The 16,053-nt window shown below is 37.3% G+C and overlaps 1 protein-coding gene across 1 annotated transcript in view; it reads left to right on the plus strand.

Moving 5' to 3' along the window:
* TEX10 (testis expressed 10) overlaps positions 1–16,053 on the plus strand; it is a 69,453-nt gene that overhangs the window by 16,820 nt on the left and 36,580 nt on the right. The window contains exons 5-7 of the mRNA XM_036737637.1: positions 5,947–6,059; positions 8,342–8,577; positions 15,644–15,779. Of these exons, the coding sequence (XP_036593532.1) occupies positions 5,947–6,059; positions 8,342–8,577; positions 15,644–15,779 (485 nt within the window). The remainder of the gene's footprint in view (positions 1–5,946; positions 6,060–8,341; positions 8,578–15,643; positions 15,780–16,053) is intronic.

Raw genomic sequence — 16,053 nt, forward strand, 5'->3', positions numbered from 1 at the left:
CTTTAAAGATGTGTAACAAAACTTAAGTAACTTTTTTTTTTTTGGCTTCCTTTATTTAGCTGTTTTAATAAATTGCTATGGCCACTCTGGCAATGAGATCATGAGTTGGCCACAGCAACCCTTGAAAACAATTTGTCATGTTAGAGCAATTTTATCTTAGGGTGGAAGAACACATACCTACAATAACAAAATTACAGTATTGAAAAAAAGGGTCTTTTTTTTTGTTGTTGTTCAGGAATGAATACCCATTGTTATCTGAGTCTCAAAGACTTTTAGCTGAGACCACGTAAAAGGGAACTATCTTAATTTCAGGAAAAATACTTAAGAGGGAAAGTCTACTGATGATCAATGTCAGTGAAACATTGAGAATAAAAACCTTGATGTAGAATGTTTAGTAATCTAGGCTCGTATCAAACAGTGAGTATGGAAATCTGAGAGCTGATCTAAAGGGAGAAAAAAGCAGTCACCTAAAATTGGAAATACTGTGTGGAAAATTTTATTTCTGAGGCCCCCTAAACTCCAGTAGGATTTAAGTGACAGCTTCGTAGAATCGTGGATGTAGAGTTAGAAGGAACAGCGGAGACCATCTAATATAACCCCTTCATTTTATTTTTTTTAATATAATTAAATTTTATTTTTTTCAATCAGTGAAAATCATTTCTTCCTTTCCTCCTCCACTCATAGAGAAAGGAAAAAAAGCCCAAATCCCTCTTTTCAGACATGTATGGTGTAGGCAAACAAAACAAATTCCTGCATTGGCTGTTGTAAAGATGTTAAATGGCTAAGCCTGTTCCTCTTCCCCTTGTGCTTATATACCTCACTCATGTGGTTCATTTAAGTGGTCATTTTACAGATGAGGAAACTGAGGCCCAGGGAGGTTAAGGTAGCGACAATAGTGAACAACCGAGGTGGGGTTTGAACTTTGGTGATCTGATTAGTGAGCTTCCCTTGTCTCAAAGGGGAGCGACGTTATGAAATTACCTGATACGCACGAATCTTATTTTAGCATATCTGTGTTCTCGTTTGTGTGGATACCTGACAGTGCAACAGGCGGCGACCCATGCACGCCTTACTCTGTAAGTCTGTGTCCCTTTCCCTGGTGTTCCTCTGCCCCCATCCTCAACTCCTCACATGATTTGGACCGCCTCTTTATCTGAGACTCCTGGAACATAACCAGACCAACTCTTTAAGATTATGTGTCTTTCTACTGAAATCCTTAATGCTACTTTTCCAGAACACAACTCTTTATTGGTAGTATGGGATACTACTACTAGCCCGATACCCACAATGTCCCACTTTTGTTTCAACATGACATGTTATCTTTGCAGAATACTATTCTATGATCCACAATCATAAGCAACACTGGAAGACTATTGATATTAAAAATGATGTATCATTTCAAGGAGAAGGTTAGAGTCATAGAAAGTGCTGCACAACTTCCCCAAATGCAATCCAGCTTCCTTTGGCTGCCCTTTTTTTAATTCTATGTTCATTGTTCATCAACAGTGTTTGTCCAGGATATATGTACTGTGCTAAAAGACCAGTTTTCTGAGTTGTCCCTCGAACTGCAGATCTCATCTTCATCCACTCAGCTTTTCTTGTGTGGATGGTTAGGCAAACTTTTTTGAGTGATTATGGATCTCATTTAGGAAGCTCTGCAATGCTATGGGGCTTGAGGCTCCTGTTTCCAGATGACATTGTGCTGATTGCAACTGGAGGACCTCAGCATCCACAGAGGAATTTCTTTTCAATTTGGACTTTATCCCGGACATCCTCCATGGTGGTGGCAAATACCTTTGGTGAGCATATGTCTCCCTCTTTTATGCCTCATGCAAAATTAATCATCAGGGGGTTATCAAAGTTATTTTTTGTTACATTTTTCAAGGAATCTTGTATGGTTTTGATAAACTTGGGAGGCAACATGGGAGACCCTTGAAGGCAGGATTTTGCTCTACTGAATAAAATTCACTTTTATGTAAATAAAGTGGGGTCTTGTATTCTCTACATTTAATAATCAGTTGTATGTCCATAAAGGGCTGCTTTAGAATATCATTTGCAAAAGTTTTCCTGTTCCCTTTTAAAACCTTCATCTCTCATAAAGATTCAGTAGACATGGGAAAGAAGGCATATGGAGATTGATAGTTATTGCTGTTTTCTTGGTCACCTCATTTGTTGTAAGTTCATAGATACAGGTTTGCAAGGGATTTTGGAGGTTATCTAGTTCAGTTTCTCTGATTTTGCAGGAACTAAGACCTAGAAAGAAAGCTTAAGTGACTCGCTCAAGGTAACTTAGATGGAAATCCATGGTTTCAACCCAGAGTCTTACCTCTGAGTCCAGATCCAGTGCTCCTATTTCTCATGGGTCTTTGATGCCTCCCACCTTCAAATATGTTAAGAAGTGATCACTCCTCAAAACCTTGTTGCCCGAAGAATGGACCTCTTCTTTGTATATTTGATCTGGTCCAGTTTTTCTTACTGTCTTTATTTTCTTTAGTGTTACTTCCATTTTTGATGTGGCAACGTGATGACTTTGATTTTGGAATCCAGAAATGTTGGATCCATTGTCATCAATGAGAAAAAAAGTTTGTTACAAAGGTCTTAACAGAGCTTTTGTATTTTTTGTTTATTCGTTCATCTTATGTTTGACCCTTTGGTTGATCTGGCTTATTTGGGCCTCTCATCAATAATTCTATAAACGTGTTTTACCCTCCACTGTTTGTTGCTTTATGAAATGATACTCATTCTGTTCAACCATCCAATTCCACAAAATTTTGCAAGTAACTTGATATTCTAAACTGGTGCTGCTGTCGGCTGCCATATTGCTGTGCTTAGCATGATAGTTGAAATATAAGGTCCTAGGTTCTAGAGTCTTTTTTTCCCTTCTTTGATTTACATTGGCTAAATTTCCTTAATAAATGGTAATAATCTGTGTGAATGTCTGTTCTTTTATCAATTTCCTTTTTTTGGGGGGGGTGGCGATAACAGCAGCTTGGTTAAATTGGTCAGACTGGTGTTGTCTTAGTTGCATGTTACATCTTTTAAAACTTCTTCTAACTTACCATGTATTTAGGTCTTTCCTTTAACAAATCAGTGGTCTGACAGTACTGGGGGAGGTGATTTGAAAATGACTGTCACATACATAACCAGTTTTTTCCTGTCGAAGGATAATTAATTTTGCCTTTTGGAGGCAAATATCATTTGACACTAGCTGTGTCCAACATCTCCTCACTCTTCTTGAAGAAAGTATGCATGATATAAAGGTATGAGGCCTCATATCTTAATCCTGAATCATGTTTCCTTACATTTTTCATCATGTTCACCTATTTTTTTACCTTTGCATTGATGTCACCGTGTTTTAAAGTATGTCTTGATTTAATTTGAAGAGTTTTATAAAGTTCATAAATTAGGATCTTTGATTAAGAACTGGAAGGGCTCTTAGAAGTTATCTAGGCCATTCTGCTCATCTTATAGAGGAGGAAACTGAGACCCAGAGAGATTAAATGACTTGCCTGAGGTCACATAGGTTAAGAGCCAGTATCATAATCCTGGTACTTTGATTGCAAATTTAGTCCTTTCCTCACTATATCTATCATTCCCTATATAGAATTTGCTTATCTACTCGTCCTTTGCAACAGATATTGCTGCATAAGCTGCCAGTACCTTCTGGATGGTTTTTTTGAAGATGTTTTTTCAAGTTTTATTACAATATGAGATGACCACGTGTCCTGTGAAATGATAGTTTTTTTTATCTCTTTGGTCGTGTAATATTTGATTCTCTGAGGTGAACTTGTGAGTCACCCTTCCATTTAGCTTCAACTTTTTGTTTTCTAAAGTCATTTTTAGTGAGACTTTGGAGGCTGCTAAGATTCAGTTCCTTTATTAGAGTATGCAGTAACTAGTTCATTGGACAAGGACCTCACATTTAGAGTACTAACTGTTAAGTGAATATTTATAGATGGTCTGTAAATTTGATTCTTAATGCCATCTACCTCTGTTTGCCATATTACCACTATCAATGAAAAAGCAGAAGGTGATGTGGACTGATTTTTTCCTTTGTTTTTTGAATTAATATATTTTTAAGGAATTTTACCACCAACAATTTTGCCGTCAGCTTGCTCTTCATATTTAACTAGGCTGAGTACAAATCTGTTGCAAAGATTGTACTTGAAACTTTTTCAGCATGGCAGAACCTGCCAGATATTAGGCTTTACTGACCTGAGAGCCTGTGGGGGTAGAGAACCTGTGGCCCCAAGGCCACATGTGACCTTCTGGGTTCTTGGGTGTGGCCTTTTGACTGAGTCCAAGTTTTACAGAATAAATCCTTTTATTAAGGGTATTCTGTGAAGTTTGGATTCAGTCAAAGGGCCATACTTGAGGACCTAGAGGGCCACATGTTTCCCACCCCTGTGTCACTCATCTGCCATAGTAAGACATTAGAATTGGGCAAAAAATTTTTTTATTAAAAATTGATCATCATTACTTCCTTTAGCTAGGCTTCTCTCCTGGCCCCTTACACACAATGGTTGGAAAGACCTCAAATAAGAAGGGAAGGAGCCCTAGAAAATCAACTTAGGGAAGCTTAAGGGGCTCACTGACCTTAAGTTCAGATTATAAGTCAAAGGTTTGAGCTTTAGATCCTTCATAAAACTGCTTGGCAAATAATTAGGGATCACAAGATTACTTCTGCACATGTATCTTTTTGGTCTTGTCAGCAGTTGGGAAACTTCACTTAAAACAAGAATATAGCATTTTTTGCAAATTAAAATTTTTGTTCTTCAATGTGAAAAAAAGTTCAGTGAACTATTGTCAGGTATGATTGTGGATTATAATATTATAGCTAATTAGGGTAATTTAATTAAAATTTGCTATGTTTGCAAGTTTTGAACAGTTAGTAAAATGTATTATTAGTTCTGAGGATTCATCAGTAATTTTTAGCATTTTCTTCAGTTAGTCATAATTTAAAAAAAATCATTTTGTATCTCATTGATTCATTTGATGTTGTTTAATGAACTATCTCTGCTTACCTTTATCTGAAAATTTCTGTCAGTGACACGAGAGTATATTTGACTCAATGCCAGCGCCTAGTTATCGTTTAAAAAGTGAATCATTATATGTTTTGGTAAATGTGGAGGGAGTGTCCATACTTGAGAATCCTAGAAATGCTGTTGAGTTATATAATAATTCCTATGTGTTTCATAATTATCGTGTTAATTGCTTAACATCTAAAATTTAATCTTTGTGGTATCTACTTCCAATATAAATTTTAACAAACAGTTACGTGTTGAACATATATAATTAGAAAGAGAAGCAATCATTTTACAAAAGAGATTGGTAATTTCATGTACTCTTTCTGTTTGACTTTGTGTATGGAAATGCTCATTTTATTCCATGTTAAGTTCAGAATGACAAAATAAAACTTCACTAAAGCTTAATCTGGCTGCAAAACAAGTTGCAAGTGACTATAATTAATATACTTGACAAAGGCGTTGAGGATGAAAATGGTAGATCATATCAATTCACTTTAATTTTATTTAGATTGTCATTAGCAGATGTTATTTTTAGTAATTACAAGTATAGCTAGGGAGCTGCTAAGTGGTCCTGTGGATAGAGCACTGGGACTGGAGTCAGGAAGATCTGAGTTCAAATTTGGTCTCCAACACTAGCTGTGTGACCCTAGGCAAGTCACTTAACCCCATTTGCCTCAGTTCTTCATCACTTTAAAAAAAATGGGGATACACTGAAGAAGGAAAAAGACAAACCATTCCATTATCTTTGCCAGGAAAACCCCATGGATTCTGTGGGGTTGTGAAGAGTTGGACACAACTGAACAACAATAGGTGAAAAGGAAACTTTATAGTTTATACTTCTAAGTTTTATTATTGTCTGTTGAGTAATTGAACATAATTTTACTTGGATTTTTCTAATGTTGCATTGTCTTTTTATTAGGAGGTATGGCTTCGAAAGAATTACCTTCTTGATTTTAAGCACCATTTTATGAGTAATTTTCCTTATAATCTACAAGAAATAATGAAACATAAAAGGAAAGAATCAAATAAAAGGTATTGTTTTCCATTATATAGAGCTAAAAAAGGAATATATGATCTATAATTTAAAATTTGAGTTAAAAAATATGAATGTCCTTCAGAAGTTATTTTTAGTTTACTTACATTGTAATTAGTCACTGTCAGCATTACTTGTATTTAAACTAGAAACTATATCCTATTAAATATCTACTTTTCTTTTTTCATTTTGGGAGACTTAACACATTTTAAAAGTATATTTTTATTAATTTTGTTTTGCTTTTCATATCATCATTTCTAAATATAATCTTCCTATTTCCCTTCCCTTTGGTATAATTCTTTATACCAAAAGTCAAAAAAGAATAAAGTCAGTTGAACAAAATTAACTATTACATCAACTTAGTTTGACATTTGCAGTGTTTCATACCCATCATCCCCTACATCTTCAGGGAGAAGCTTATTTTGATATTTATCCTTCTAGTTCTTCTGAAACAAATATAGTGGTAAAATGTTTGACCTTGGGCAAATTTTATTCTAGACCAGTCTCTGGATCTGACACTTAGTAGATGGTGACCTTAAGCAAATAATTTAACCTATTTGAGCCTCAGGTTTCCTCGTCTATAAAATAGGAAAACAATTGATATTAATAAGATTTTGTATAGGCAGATGCCATAGTTTTGAGAAAATAAAGGACATTTCTCAGTGGAACGAACGGAGATGTGTGGTGGAAGCGTTGTAAAGTGTTAGGGAGGTGGCTCTTGACAGGATTAGGTTGGGTCAGTCCTATTGTAGTTTCTAGAGAAATCCATCAAAGAGTAGAAAGCTTGTGACAGTGGTCTGGGAAGTGGAGATTAATGATGACCTCTTGTCAAAGTGGAGAATTTGAATTAGACTCAGGGGCTTTTGGAATCTAGTCTAATCTAATTTTACTGTTGAGGAAATAGGCCTATAGAAGAGAATGTCTTGTCCAAGATCACACAGCTGATAAATGAGAAGGAGCGAAAGCCTTTCCCAAAGAAAGAATGACTTCCTTTGGCTAAAGAAGAACAATCCAAACGCCATCAGATCTTATGAGAAGGAAAAAGCTAGTGACAGGTTAGGATGCTAGTTGTGGAAATATAACAGAGTCATATGTGCCATTAAGAGACAGTCTGCCCCTTAGTAGTTAAGAACCCAAAGAGTGTGGCTATGGAAAGAAAAATGGTATAGGTTTAAAATTAGTAATGAGACAGAAATTAATTGTAAGTTTAAGGAGCTTAATGGGAACAGCAGAAAATGAGGTCCCTTTGGGAATGTTGCGTATTTAAGGTCCAAACTTGTAAGGGGTGATTATTGTTATCTTAGTCCTAGGAAATCAGCTTTTTGCAGCGTGTATTAAATCTATTTCATGTTTTCAGTAACAGTAATCACCAACATTTACTATGTGCCAGGTGCTTTATCGTCTGATATGATCCTTACAACAGCTCTGGGAGGTAAATGCTGTTCTCACTTTATACGTGAAGAGACTGAGGCAAACAGGTTAAGTGACTTGCCCAGGGTCACACAGCGAGTAAGTGTCTGAGGCTGGATTTGAACTCAGATCTTCCTGACTCCAGGACCAGCACTTTATCCACTGTGCCACCTAGTTTTTAAAAAAGTTTTATTGATAACTTTTAAGATTACCGTGGTCATTCCTGACACACTCCCTCTCGGTCGAATGCCCTCTTACAGAGAAATATTGTCAAATGAGATAATATTTGTAAAGCTTTTGGCACAGTGCCTGGCACATAATAGGCACTTAATAAATGCTTGTTTCTTCCCTCTTCTGTAGCGAAGAAAATGTTAAGTAAAATCATCAACAAAACAGCTTTGTTTGACAGTGTTTTTAGTATTCTGCTCTTGGAGATACTCCCTTCTCTACTGAGAGTGAAGAAATATGTTTGATTCCCCAGAACCAAGGACCAAGATTAGCCATTGGTAGTAATTTGAATTTGTTATTATTGCATGAAATTTTGCCTGCTAACATCAGACCAATGTGAAGTATAGGCCAACATATATTTTGATATGTTGATATATTTTTACAGTGGTTATATTTTCTTCTTTAGTTCTTTCTAGATTCAAACTTGAGAGTTGCTTAACCCATTTCAGGTCTTCACCCCAAATGTGACTCCATAATTGGATAAATGTCTTACTAAAACTGTTACTCCTAACATGTCTTCATTTGCTATTGAGGTTTGCACTTTATTAAGGGAGACAGTTTTCTTCTTAATGTTTATTAGTAAGGTACCTCATTATACTGGATGCAGTGTCTTAGAGTTTGTTGTTTTTTTTTTTAAATTTAGCAGCAAGTGCATAACTCCATTAAACAATGTAGATCATCTGTTACTGAATTTAACTTTGTGTGATATCATGGTGTCCCTGGCAAGTACCTCAACATTGCAGAAGGACTTTGATTGGATAGAAATGATTAGGAAATTTGTAACTGAGAGTTTTGAAGATGGCTACAAACTAAACAATAAACAATTGAACAGATTGCTTGGGGTGACATGGAGATTAATGCAAATACAGCCAAATAGAGGTAAGTAATATTTCTAAAATTACTCTTGGAAGTAGTTGTGGATAAGATTGTTTCTATTTGTACTCCTTTCTTGTGTCTTTCTGAGCTCTTTATTACTTGCCTCTAGAGGAAGAAGTTTGACACTACTGAACGGTTAATCTAGCTTTGCTTTATTCTTTATGGTTACAGGTTTGTGAGAGTTAGATAAATCAATATCTTTAACTTTTAAAAAGTGATTATTTTCATAATTCTTCCATGAATCACACACTTAAGTACCTACCATGTGCATAATCCTGTGCTAAGTACTAGGGATTCACTGGCAGAAATGAAGCAGTCTCTCCTCTTAGGAGGTATATGTTCTGCTCTAGGAAGGTCCATAGATGAGTTGATAAGAGAGGAAAAAGTACTAATGAATGCAATAATCAGGAAAGATAGGTAGAGGAGGTGGCTTTTGAGCTGAGCCTTGAAGCAAGCTAGGAATTTAATAGGCCAGAAGGGAGGTAGGAAGTGCAGTGACTTCCAAGGATGGGAAATCTGCTTCTTCAGAGAGATAGGAGGTGTAAAGTCAAGTTCTGGGAATTGCCTAGTAGGCCAGGTTGGTTAGCACATAGAACATTTGAACGAGAGTAATGTGCTGTAAGTCTAGAAAAATGGGTTTGAGATCATGGAGGGGTTTAAATTTCCAACTCAAAGAGTTTGTATTTTATCCTAAAGGCATAGGATGCTTCTTCAGGGAGCGACACTGTTAAGTGTGGCTGGGGAGGGGGCGAGAGAGAGAGAGAGAGAGAGAGTTGTAAACAATGTACTTTGTGAGATCCTGAAAGAAAAGTTACCAACAGAGAGGGGGAAAAGCAGTAGAAAACTGTTTAGGATTTTTAGACAGTGGCATTAGAGTAAGTAAAATCACAGGGGCAGAAAAGTAGGGGGAATGTATAGGAGACAAGTAATCCAGTTTGCTGGTACATAGATTATATAGAGGAGAGTATTAACATAAAAGGTTAGAAATGTTTGCAAATGTGGTTGCCAAGGTCTAGTTTAAACTTTACTCGATAGGCAACAGGGAGACATTGTAACGTTGTAAGAAGAGCAGTCCTGTCATTATACTCATGCTAAAGAAAGCCAAGTCTGACAGTGGTGTAAAGGATGGTTCTGCAAGGGGAAATGAGGGACTGTCAAAAGATCTTGTAGGAAGCCCCTGCAGTAGGTCAGGCCTGTGGTGATTAGGGCATATACTAAGGCGGTGATGATGGGAATACAAGGAGGGAATGGATACAAAAAATTTACAAGAGGTATAATCCAAAGGATTTAATAGTAGATTGGTTACGTGATAGGGCATCTATGTGGTTCAGTGGAAAGTCTGCTAGGCCTCGAGTCAGGGAGACGCATCTTTGTGAGTTCAAATTCTACCTCAGATACTTACTAGCTGTGTGACCCTGGGCACGGCCCTTAACCCTCTTTGCCTAGTGTCCTTACCTGTACAATGAGCTGGAGAAGGAAATGGCAAACCCCTCCAGTATCTCTGCCAAGGATATCCCAGATGGGGTCACGAAGACTAAGACAAAACTGAAGTGACTGAACATCAGCATGGGAAGGGAGATGAAGAAGTCTTCAGATAACACCAGGGTTTTGAACATGGGAGCCCGAGTTAATGGTAGTGTGCCATTGAGAGAAATAGTGAAGTCTGGAGGAGGAGCAGATAATCATTCATCATTCCTTGTTTTTTTTTTTTTTTGGAGAGGGGAAGGCAGGGCAGTTAAGTGACTTGCCCAAGGTCACACAGCTAGTAAGTGTGTCAAGTGTCTGAAGCTGGATTTGAATTCAGGTCCTCCTGACCTCCAGGGCTGGTGCTCTACTCACTGCACCACCTAGCTGCCCCTCATCATTCTTTTTAACACAAATATCCCTTAAGACCATCTGTTTTTACACCAGTTCATTATTTAGCAAGTAACATAAAATTAGTAGTCAGACTTAACCTCTGCCACATAAAAAGCTTGTATGACCTTAGGCAAGTCGTTCCTGAAGCTGTTTCTGCACTGGAAAAATGAAAAGCATAGTGTTTGTGGTACCTGTCAGGTGGAGGTGATGTTTGAATTAGTCTGTAAAATGGCCTCCAGCAGGTGTGAGGGTGGGGGTTGGAAGATTAAGTTTTTTGTTCCCCTTTAGTGCTGTTATTTATTTTTAACATTCATTTCTTTTTAAATTTGGAGTTCCACATTTTCTCCCTCTCACTGAGAAGGCAAGCAATATGATATATACATATGAAATTATGCAAACCATATTCCCATATTAGCCACATGACAAAAAAACAAAAAAAAAAGGTGAGAAAATTATATTTCAGTTTGCACTCAGTTCATCGTTCTCTCCTTGGAGGTGGATAGCGTTTGATCACGAGCCCTTTGGAATTGTCTTGGATCATTGTATTGATCCCAGCTGATCATCGTTACAACATTGCTGTTACTTTGTACTGTCTTTTCACTTCACTTCGCATCAGTTCATACAGGTCTTGCCATGTTTTTCTGAAACCAACCCCCTTAGTCATTTCTGATAGCACAATAGTCCTCTGTCAGAGTAATATACTGCAACTTGTTCAGCCACTGCCCAGTTGGTAGCCATCTTCAGTTTCCAGTTCCTTGCCACTACAAAAAGAGCTGCTATAAATATTCTCGTACATGTGGGTCCTTTTACTTTTTCTTTGATCTCTTTGGGGTATGGATTTAATAGTGGTATTTCTGGGTCAAAGGGCACGCACAGTTTTAAAGCCATTTGGGCATAGTTCCAAATTGCTCTCCAGAATGGTTGGATCAGTTCACAACTTCACGAGCAGTTTATGAGTGTACCTATTTTCCCTCATCCCCTCCAGTGTGAGGGGGTACCTCAGAGTTGTTTTAATTTGCATTTTTCTAATAAATAATGATTTGGAGTGTTTTTTCATATGACTATAGACAGCTTTGATTTTTTTTTTCTTTAGAAAACTGCCCATTATATCCTTTGACCATTTATCATTTGGGAATAGTTCTTTTTTTTTTTTTTTTTACAAATTTAACTCATATATTTGAGAAATGAGACCTTTATCAGAGAAAAACATGGTACCTTTTATCTAAATGTGGTTTCCCTGATTATCTTTTTTAATTAGGGCTCTTTTGGCTACAATCATGATTGCTACCCCTATCTTTTTTACTTCAGTTGAATGGAACAAATGCACTTCATTCCAGCCCTTTGTTTTAACCCTATGTGTGTCTTTTGTAAACAAGAGTATGTCATTTGTAAACAGCATAGTGTTGGATTCTGGTTTCTAATCCATTCTGCTATCTGCTTCTGTTTTATGGGTTAGTTCATCCTATTCACATTCAGTTATGATTACTGTGTATTTCCCTCCATCCTATTTTCTTCTTTTTATGCTTCTTTCTCTTTTTATCCCGTCCCTCCTCAGATGTCTGTCTTGTTTCTGACCACTGCCTCCCTTCATCTGCCTTCCCTTTCATCATTTCATCTTGTTCTCCCCATCCCCCAATCCCCTTTCCCTCCAGTTTTCCTGTTGGTTAAATTAGATTTCTGTACCCAACTGTGTGTGTGTGTGTGTGTTCGTTCGTGTGTTCTCTTTCCTCTTTGAACCAATTCTGATGAGTGAGGTTCAAGCTTTGCCCTCCCCCCATTTTCCCCTCCACTATAAAAGGTCTTCCTTGCATGCCTCTTTTATGTGAAAAAAATTTCCCCATTGTGTCCCCTTCTTCCATTGTATCCCTTTCTCATCCCATCATTTTTTTTTATTTTATTTTGGGGAGAGGTCATCCCAACATAATTGACTCACACTTCTGCCCCATATCTTCTATGCAGACTCCTTCTAATTGCCCTAATAATGTTAATGTTCCTAAGAGCTACATGTAACATCTTTTCATATAAGAATGTAAGCAGTTAAACTATTGAGCCCCTATGATCACTCTTTCAATTTATCTTTTCATGTTTCTCTTGAGTCTTGTGTTTGAGTGTCAGATTTTCTATTCAGCTCTGGTCTTTTCATCAGGAATACTTGACAGTCCTCTATTTCAGTAAATGTCTGTTTTTTCTCCTGAAGTATTGTACTCAATTTTGCTGGGTAAGTTATTCTTGATTATGACCCCAGCTCTTTTGTTTTCTGGAATATTATATTCTAAGCCCTTTGTTCCTTTAACATGGATGGAAACTGTTATATCTTGTGTGATCTTACTGTGGCTCTACAATCCTTGAATTGTTTCTGTCTTTTTGTTTGCAATATTTTTTTTTGACTTGGGAGCTCTGGAATTTGGCTATAACATTACTGGGAGTTTTCCTTTTGGGATCTCTTTCAGAAAGTGATAGGTGGATTTTTTCAGTTTCCGTTTTACCCTCTGGATCTAAGATATCAGGGCAGTTTTCCTTAATGATTTCTTGAAATATGATGTCAGTGCTGTTTTTGATTATAGCTTTCGGGTAGTCCAACAATTGTTAAGTTATTGCTACTTTATCTGTTTTCCAAGTTAGTTGTATTTTCATATTTTCTCCTATTTTTTTCATTCATTTGACTTTTTTAGAATTGTCTCTTGAAGTCTCATGGAGTTATTAGCTTCCACTTGCCCAGTTCTCATTTTTAAGGAATTATTGTTTTCTGTGAGCTTTTGTACTTTTTCTATTTGGCCAATTCTGCTTTTTAAGGAGTTCTTTTCTTCAGTGAATTTTTGTGCGTCTTTTACATTGGGCAGATTCTGTTTTTTAAGGTGTTGTCTGTCTTTCCTTCTTCCATCCTTCCACCCTTCTTTCTGCTGTGAATCCTCTTTTCATAGTTTTCTTGCATAACTCACATTTTTTACCTCGCCATTCTCATCTCTTTCTAACTCTTGTAGGAATTCTCGTTGGGCTTGGGTCCAGTTACCATTTTTGTGTTCTGAGTGTGTGTCTTGGTCTTCTCTGCCACTGACATAGCTTTCTATGGTCGGATTCTTTGTTGTTGGCTTGTTTGTCCATTCTGTTTCTTGACTTTGAGCTTTCTGTTAAAGTTGGGCCCTGCTCACCTGAGAGTGGGGAGGAGGCATGTCCCCAAGCTTCAGGCTGTTTTCAGCATCTGCAGTCTTTGGTGCTTCCAAGGAGGTGTGATGGCAGGGAGAGGTCTGGTCGCTGCTCTCTGGTCTTCACCCAGCCAGGTTCCCAGGTCTCCTGCAGCCGTAAGTGCTACGGCTTTGTTCTGCCTTGGAGCTGTGACCGGGGCCTCTGCTGCTCTCTACTCTGGAATTACATCCCAGACCAGTATATGGCAGGGCCTGGAGGCCACACCTGGTCCTCTTGGTCCTCAAGGGTGGCCCGTTGACTGAATCTGACCTGCACAATCACAACAAATCCCCTTAATAAAAGGAATTGTTCTGTAAAACCTGGATTCAGTGGAAAGGCTGCACCCAAGGACCTAGAAGCCACGTGTGGCCTTGAGGCTGCAGGTTCCCCACCCCTGGTGTATGGGCAATGGAGCTGCCAGTCAGTGCCAGCAAAGGGTCCCCTATATCTCTTCCTGACGCCCTTACCATCTCTGGGCTAAGAGCTACAAAAGCTGTTGCCGTTGTGATAGCTGCCTCCAAGGCCTTCTGCAGAGTTTGATGTACTCTGGACCAGCCCTCTCCCCTGGTGTCCACATAGAACCTTTTTTTCCCCACCAGAATTAAGACTTTATATGTGTTATTTCCTACTGGATTTTAAGTCCCATGAAAGCAAGGATTTTGTCTCATCTAAACAATTGTATATCTCCCAACACCCAACACAGTGCTGTGTATGCAATAGGTAAATTTTTATTTCCTTATTTTTAATTATTTATTGGAAAAACTTGGACTAAATTATTTCAAGTGCATTGAAAAACACTCTGAAAAGCTTATAAAGAAAGGAAAACATCCCAGTAGTGATAAAATCACAAGTTTGAAGTCCCCTTCCCACATGTGTTTGGTGTACTGTTCTGTGCTAATCCAAAAGAAGAAAATATTAGAGCACAAATACCATACTTTTTAGGTTTTAATTAGACTAGTTCTCCAAGAAAGGGATGTGTTTGTCATATGATTATATAATAAGAATATATATAATTATTTATATGTATTTATATAATAGAATAAGAACATAATAGGTGCTTACTAAAAGTTTGTTGGATTGATAACTTTAGGATAAGTCTTTTCTTTTTTCCCCTTCCATGCTATAATAAATAGGTGTGAATACTAGTCAACATCTCTAAAATGATATATATTTGAAAACAAATATATAGTTATAGGCTGAAAAGTAATTAAATTAAAATGTATTTTACTGCTAAAGTTGAGGATTTTGACAGGAGGTTATTGATCTTTGGCTGACCTCTTGGAGTGTGGTGTGGACCACAGGATCTGTCTACAGTGGGTTAGTGTAGAGGTACTATGCAGATTTCCAAACGTGCATTGTCAGTGGAGGAATAAAAAGACCATAGGGGCTCACTAGATTACATCTTCAGTCTCTGCCTCTTGTTGTAGGAAGCGAGTGCTGGGGTGGACAGAAGCCAGTTAGAGCACAGTTATATGTTATACCTGTTAGTATTTTGTATAAGCCAGCGCTTTTGGAAGAAAGTTATCTATATTCTGGGTATGTTAGCCAGAATATTCTGTTAACTAATAGTCGTTTTCTGATTTCTTCCTTGCTAGCATTTCTGCTTATATTTCACTCAAAAGAAATCCTCTTTTTATATCTTTGTCCTCCTTCTCTCTCAAGTTCCAAACTTCTGGTATCCCTGCTGAGGTTTTGTGTCACTTGACAATCCCTTGAAATAACTGGTACCATCTTAATTGGTCTGTGTTGTGTTGTCACTTTTCTGTTGGAGAAAAGGCTAACACATCTCTTCAGTTGCTAATTGTTACTTTGACAGTTGGCCCAAACACTATGAATCATTTTTATGGATCATTCAGTGGACTGGTTTTTCTACAGTATTTCTAATTAATAAAATTTTATGACCATTGCCCATATGTAACAAATTTTTGCCAAAGAAGATGAGGACTGGTCATGTAATTATGATGCCAAAGCTCATGTTTAATTAATTTATATAAAATTTGTTTTAAACTTTCTTTTCTCCTTCTCCTAGTGGCAACAGAGGTGCTAATCAGGGCAGTTTATACACTTTATCAACAGAAGAATCTCCTTGTTTCTGTCCGTTCTTCACTTCTGAACTTTTTTAGTAGCATTTATCAGAAAGAAGAAATGGGTCCTCACAAAATCAAGTAAGAATTTAATTTGTTAATTTTTCATCCTAGGTATAAATTTCCTATGGTGATATTTCTTCCTTTGGGCTTATTGTACTGTAGCTCAATTAAATGATTTCATAGAACAGTATAATGTTTCTTGATTAATGAATCATGTAGGAATAAAGACTTTGAAAGAAAATAAGTGGAAAAAAAAGCCTCTAAGTACATTCAGGATGGAAATAGAAATTCAAGACATACTCTGCTCTTAAGGAGCTCCCACTCTAATTAGGGAGACAACTCGTAAAGGAAA

This window comes from Trichosurus vulpecula, chromosome 9 (assembly GCF_011100635.1).
Source record: "Trichosurus vulpecula isolate mTriVul1 chromosome 9, mTriVul1.pri, whole genome shotgun sequence".
Classification (NCBI taxonomy): domain Eukaryota; kingdom Metazoa; phylum Chordata; class Mammalia; order Diprotodontia; family Phalangeridae; genus Trichosurus; species Trichosurus vulpecula.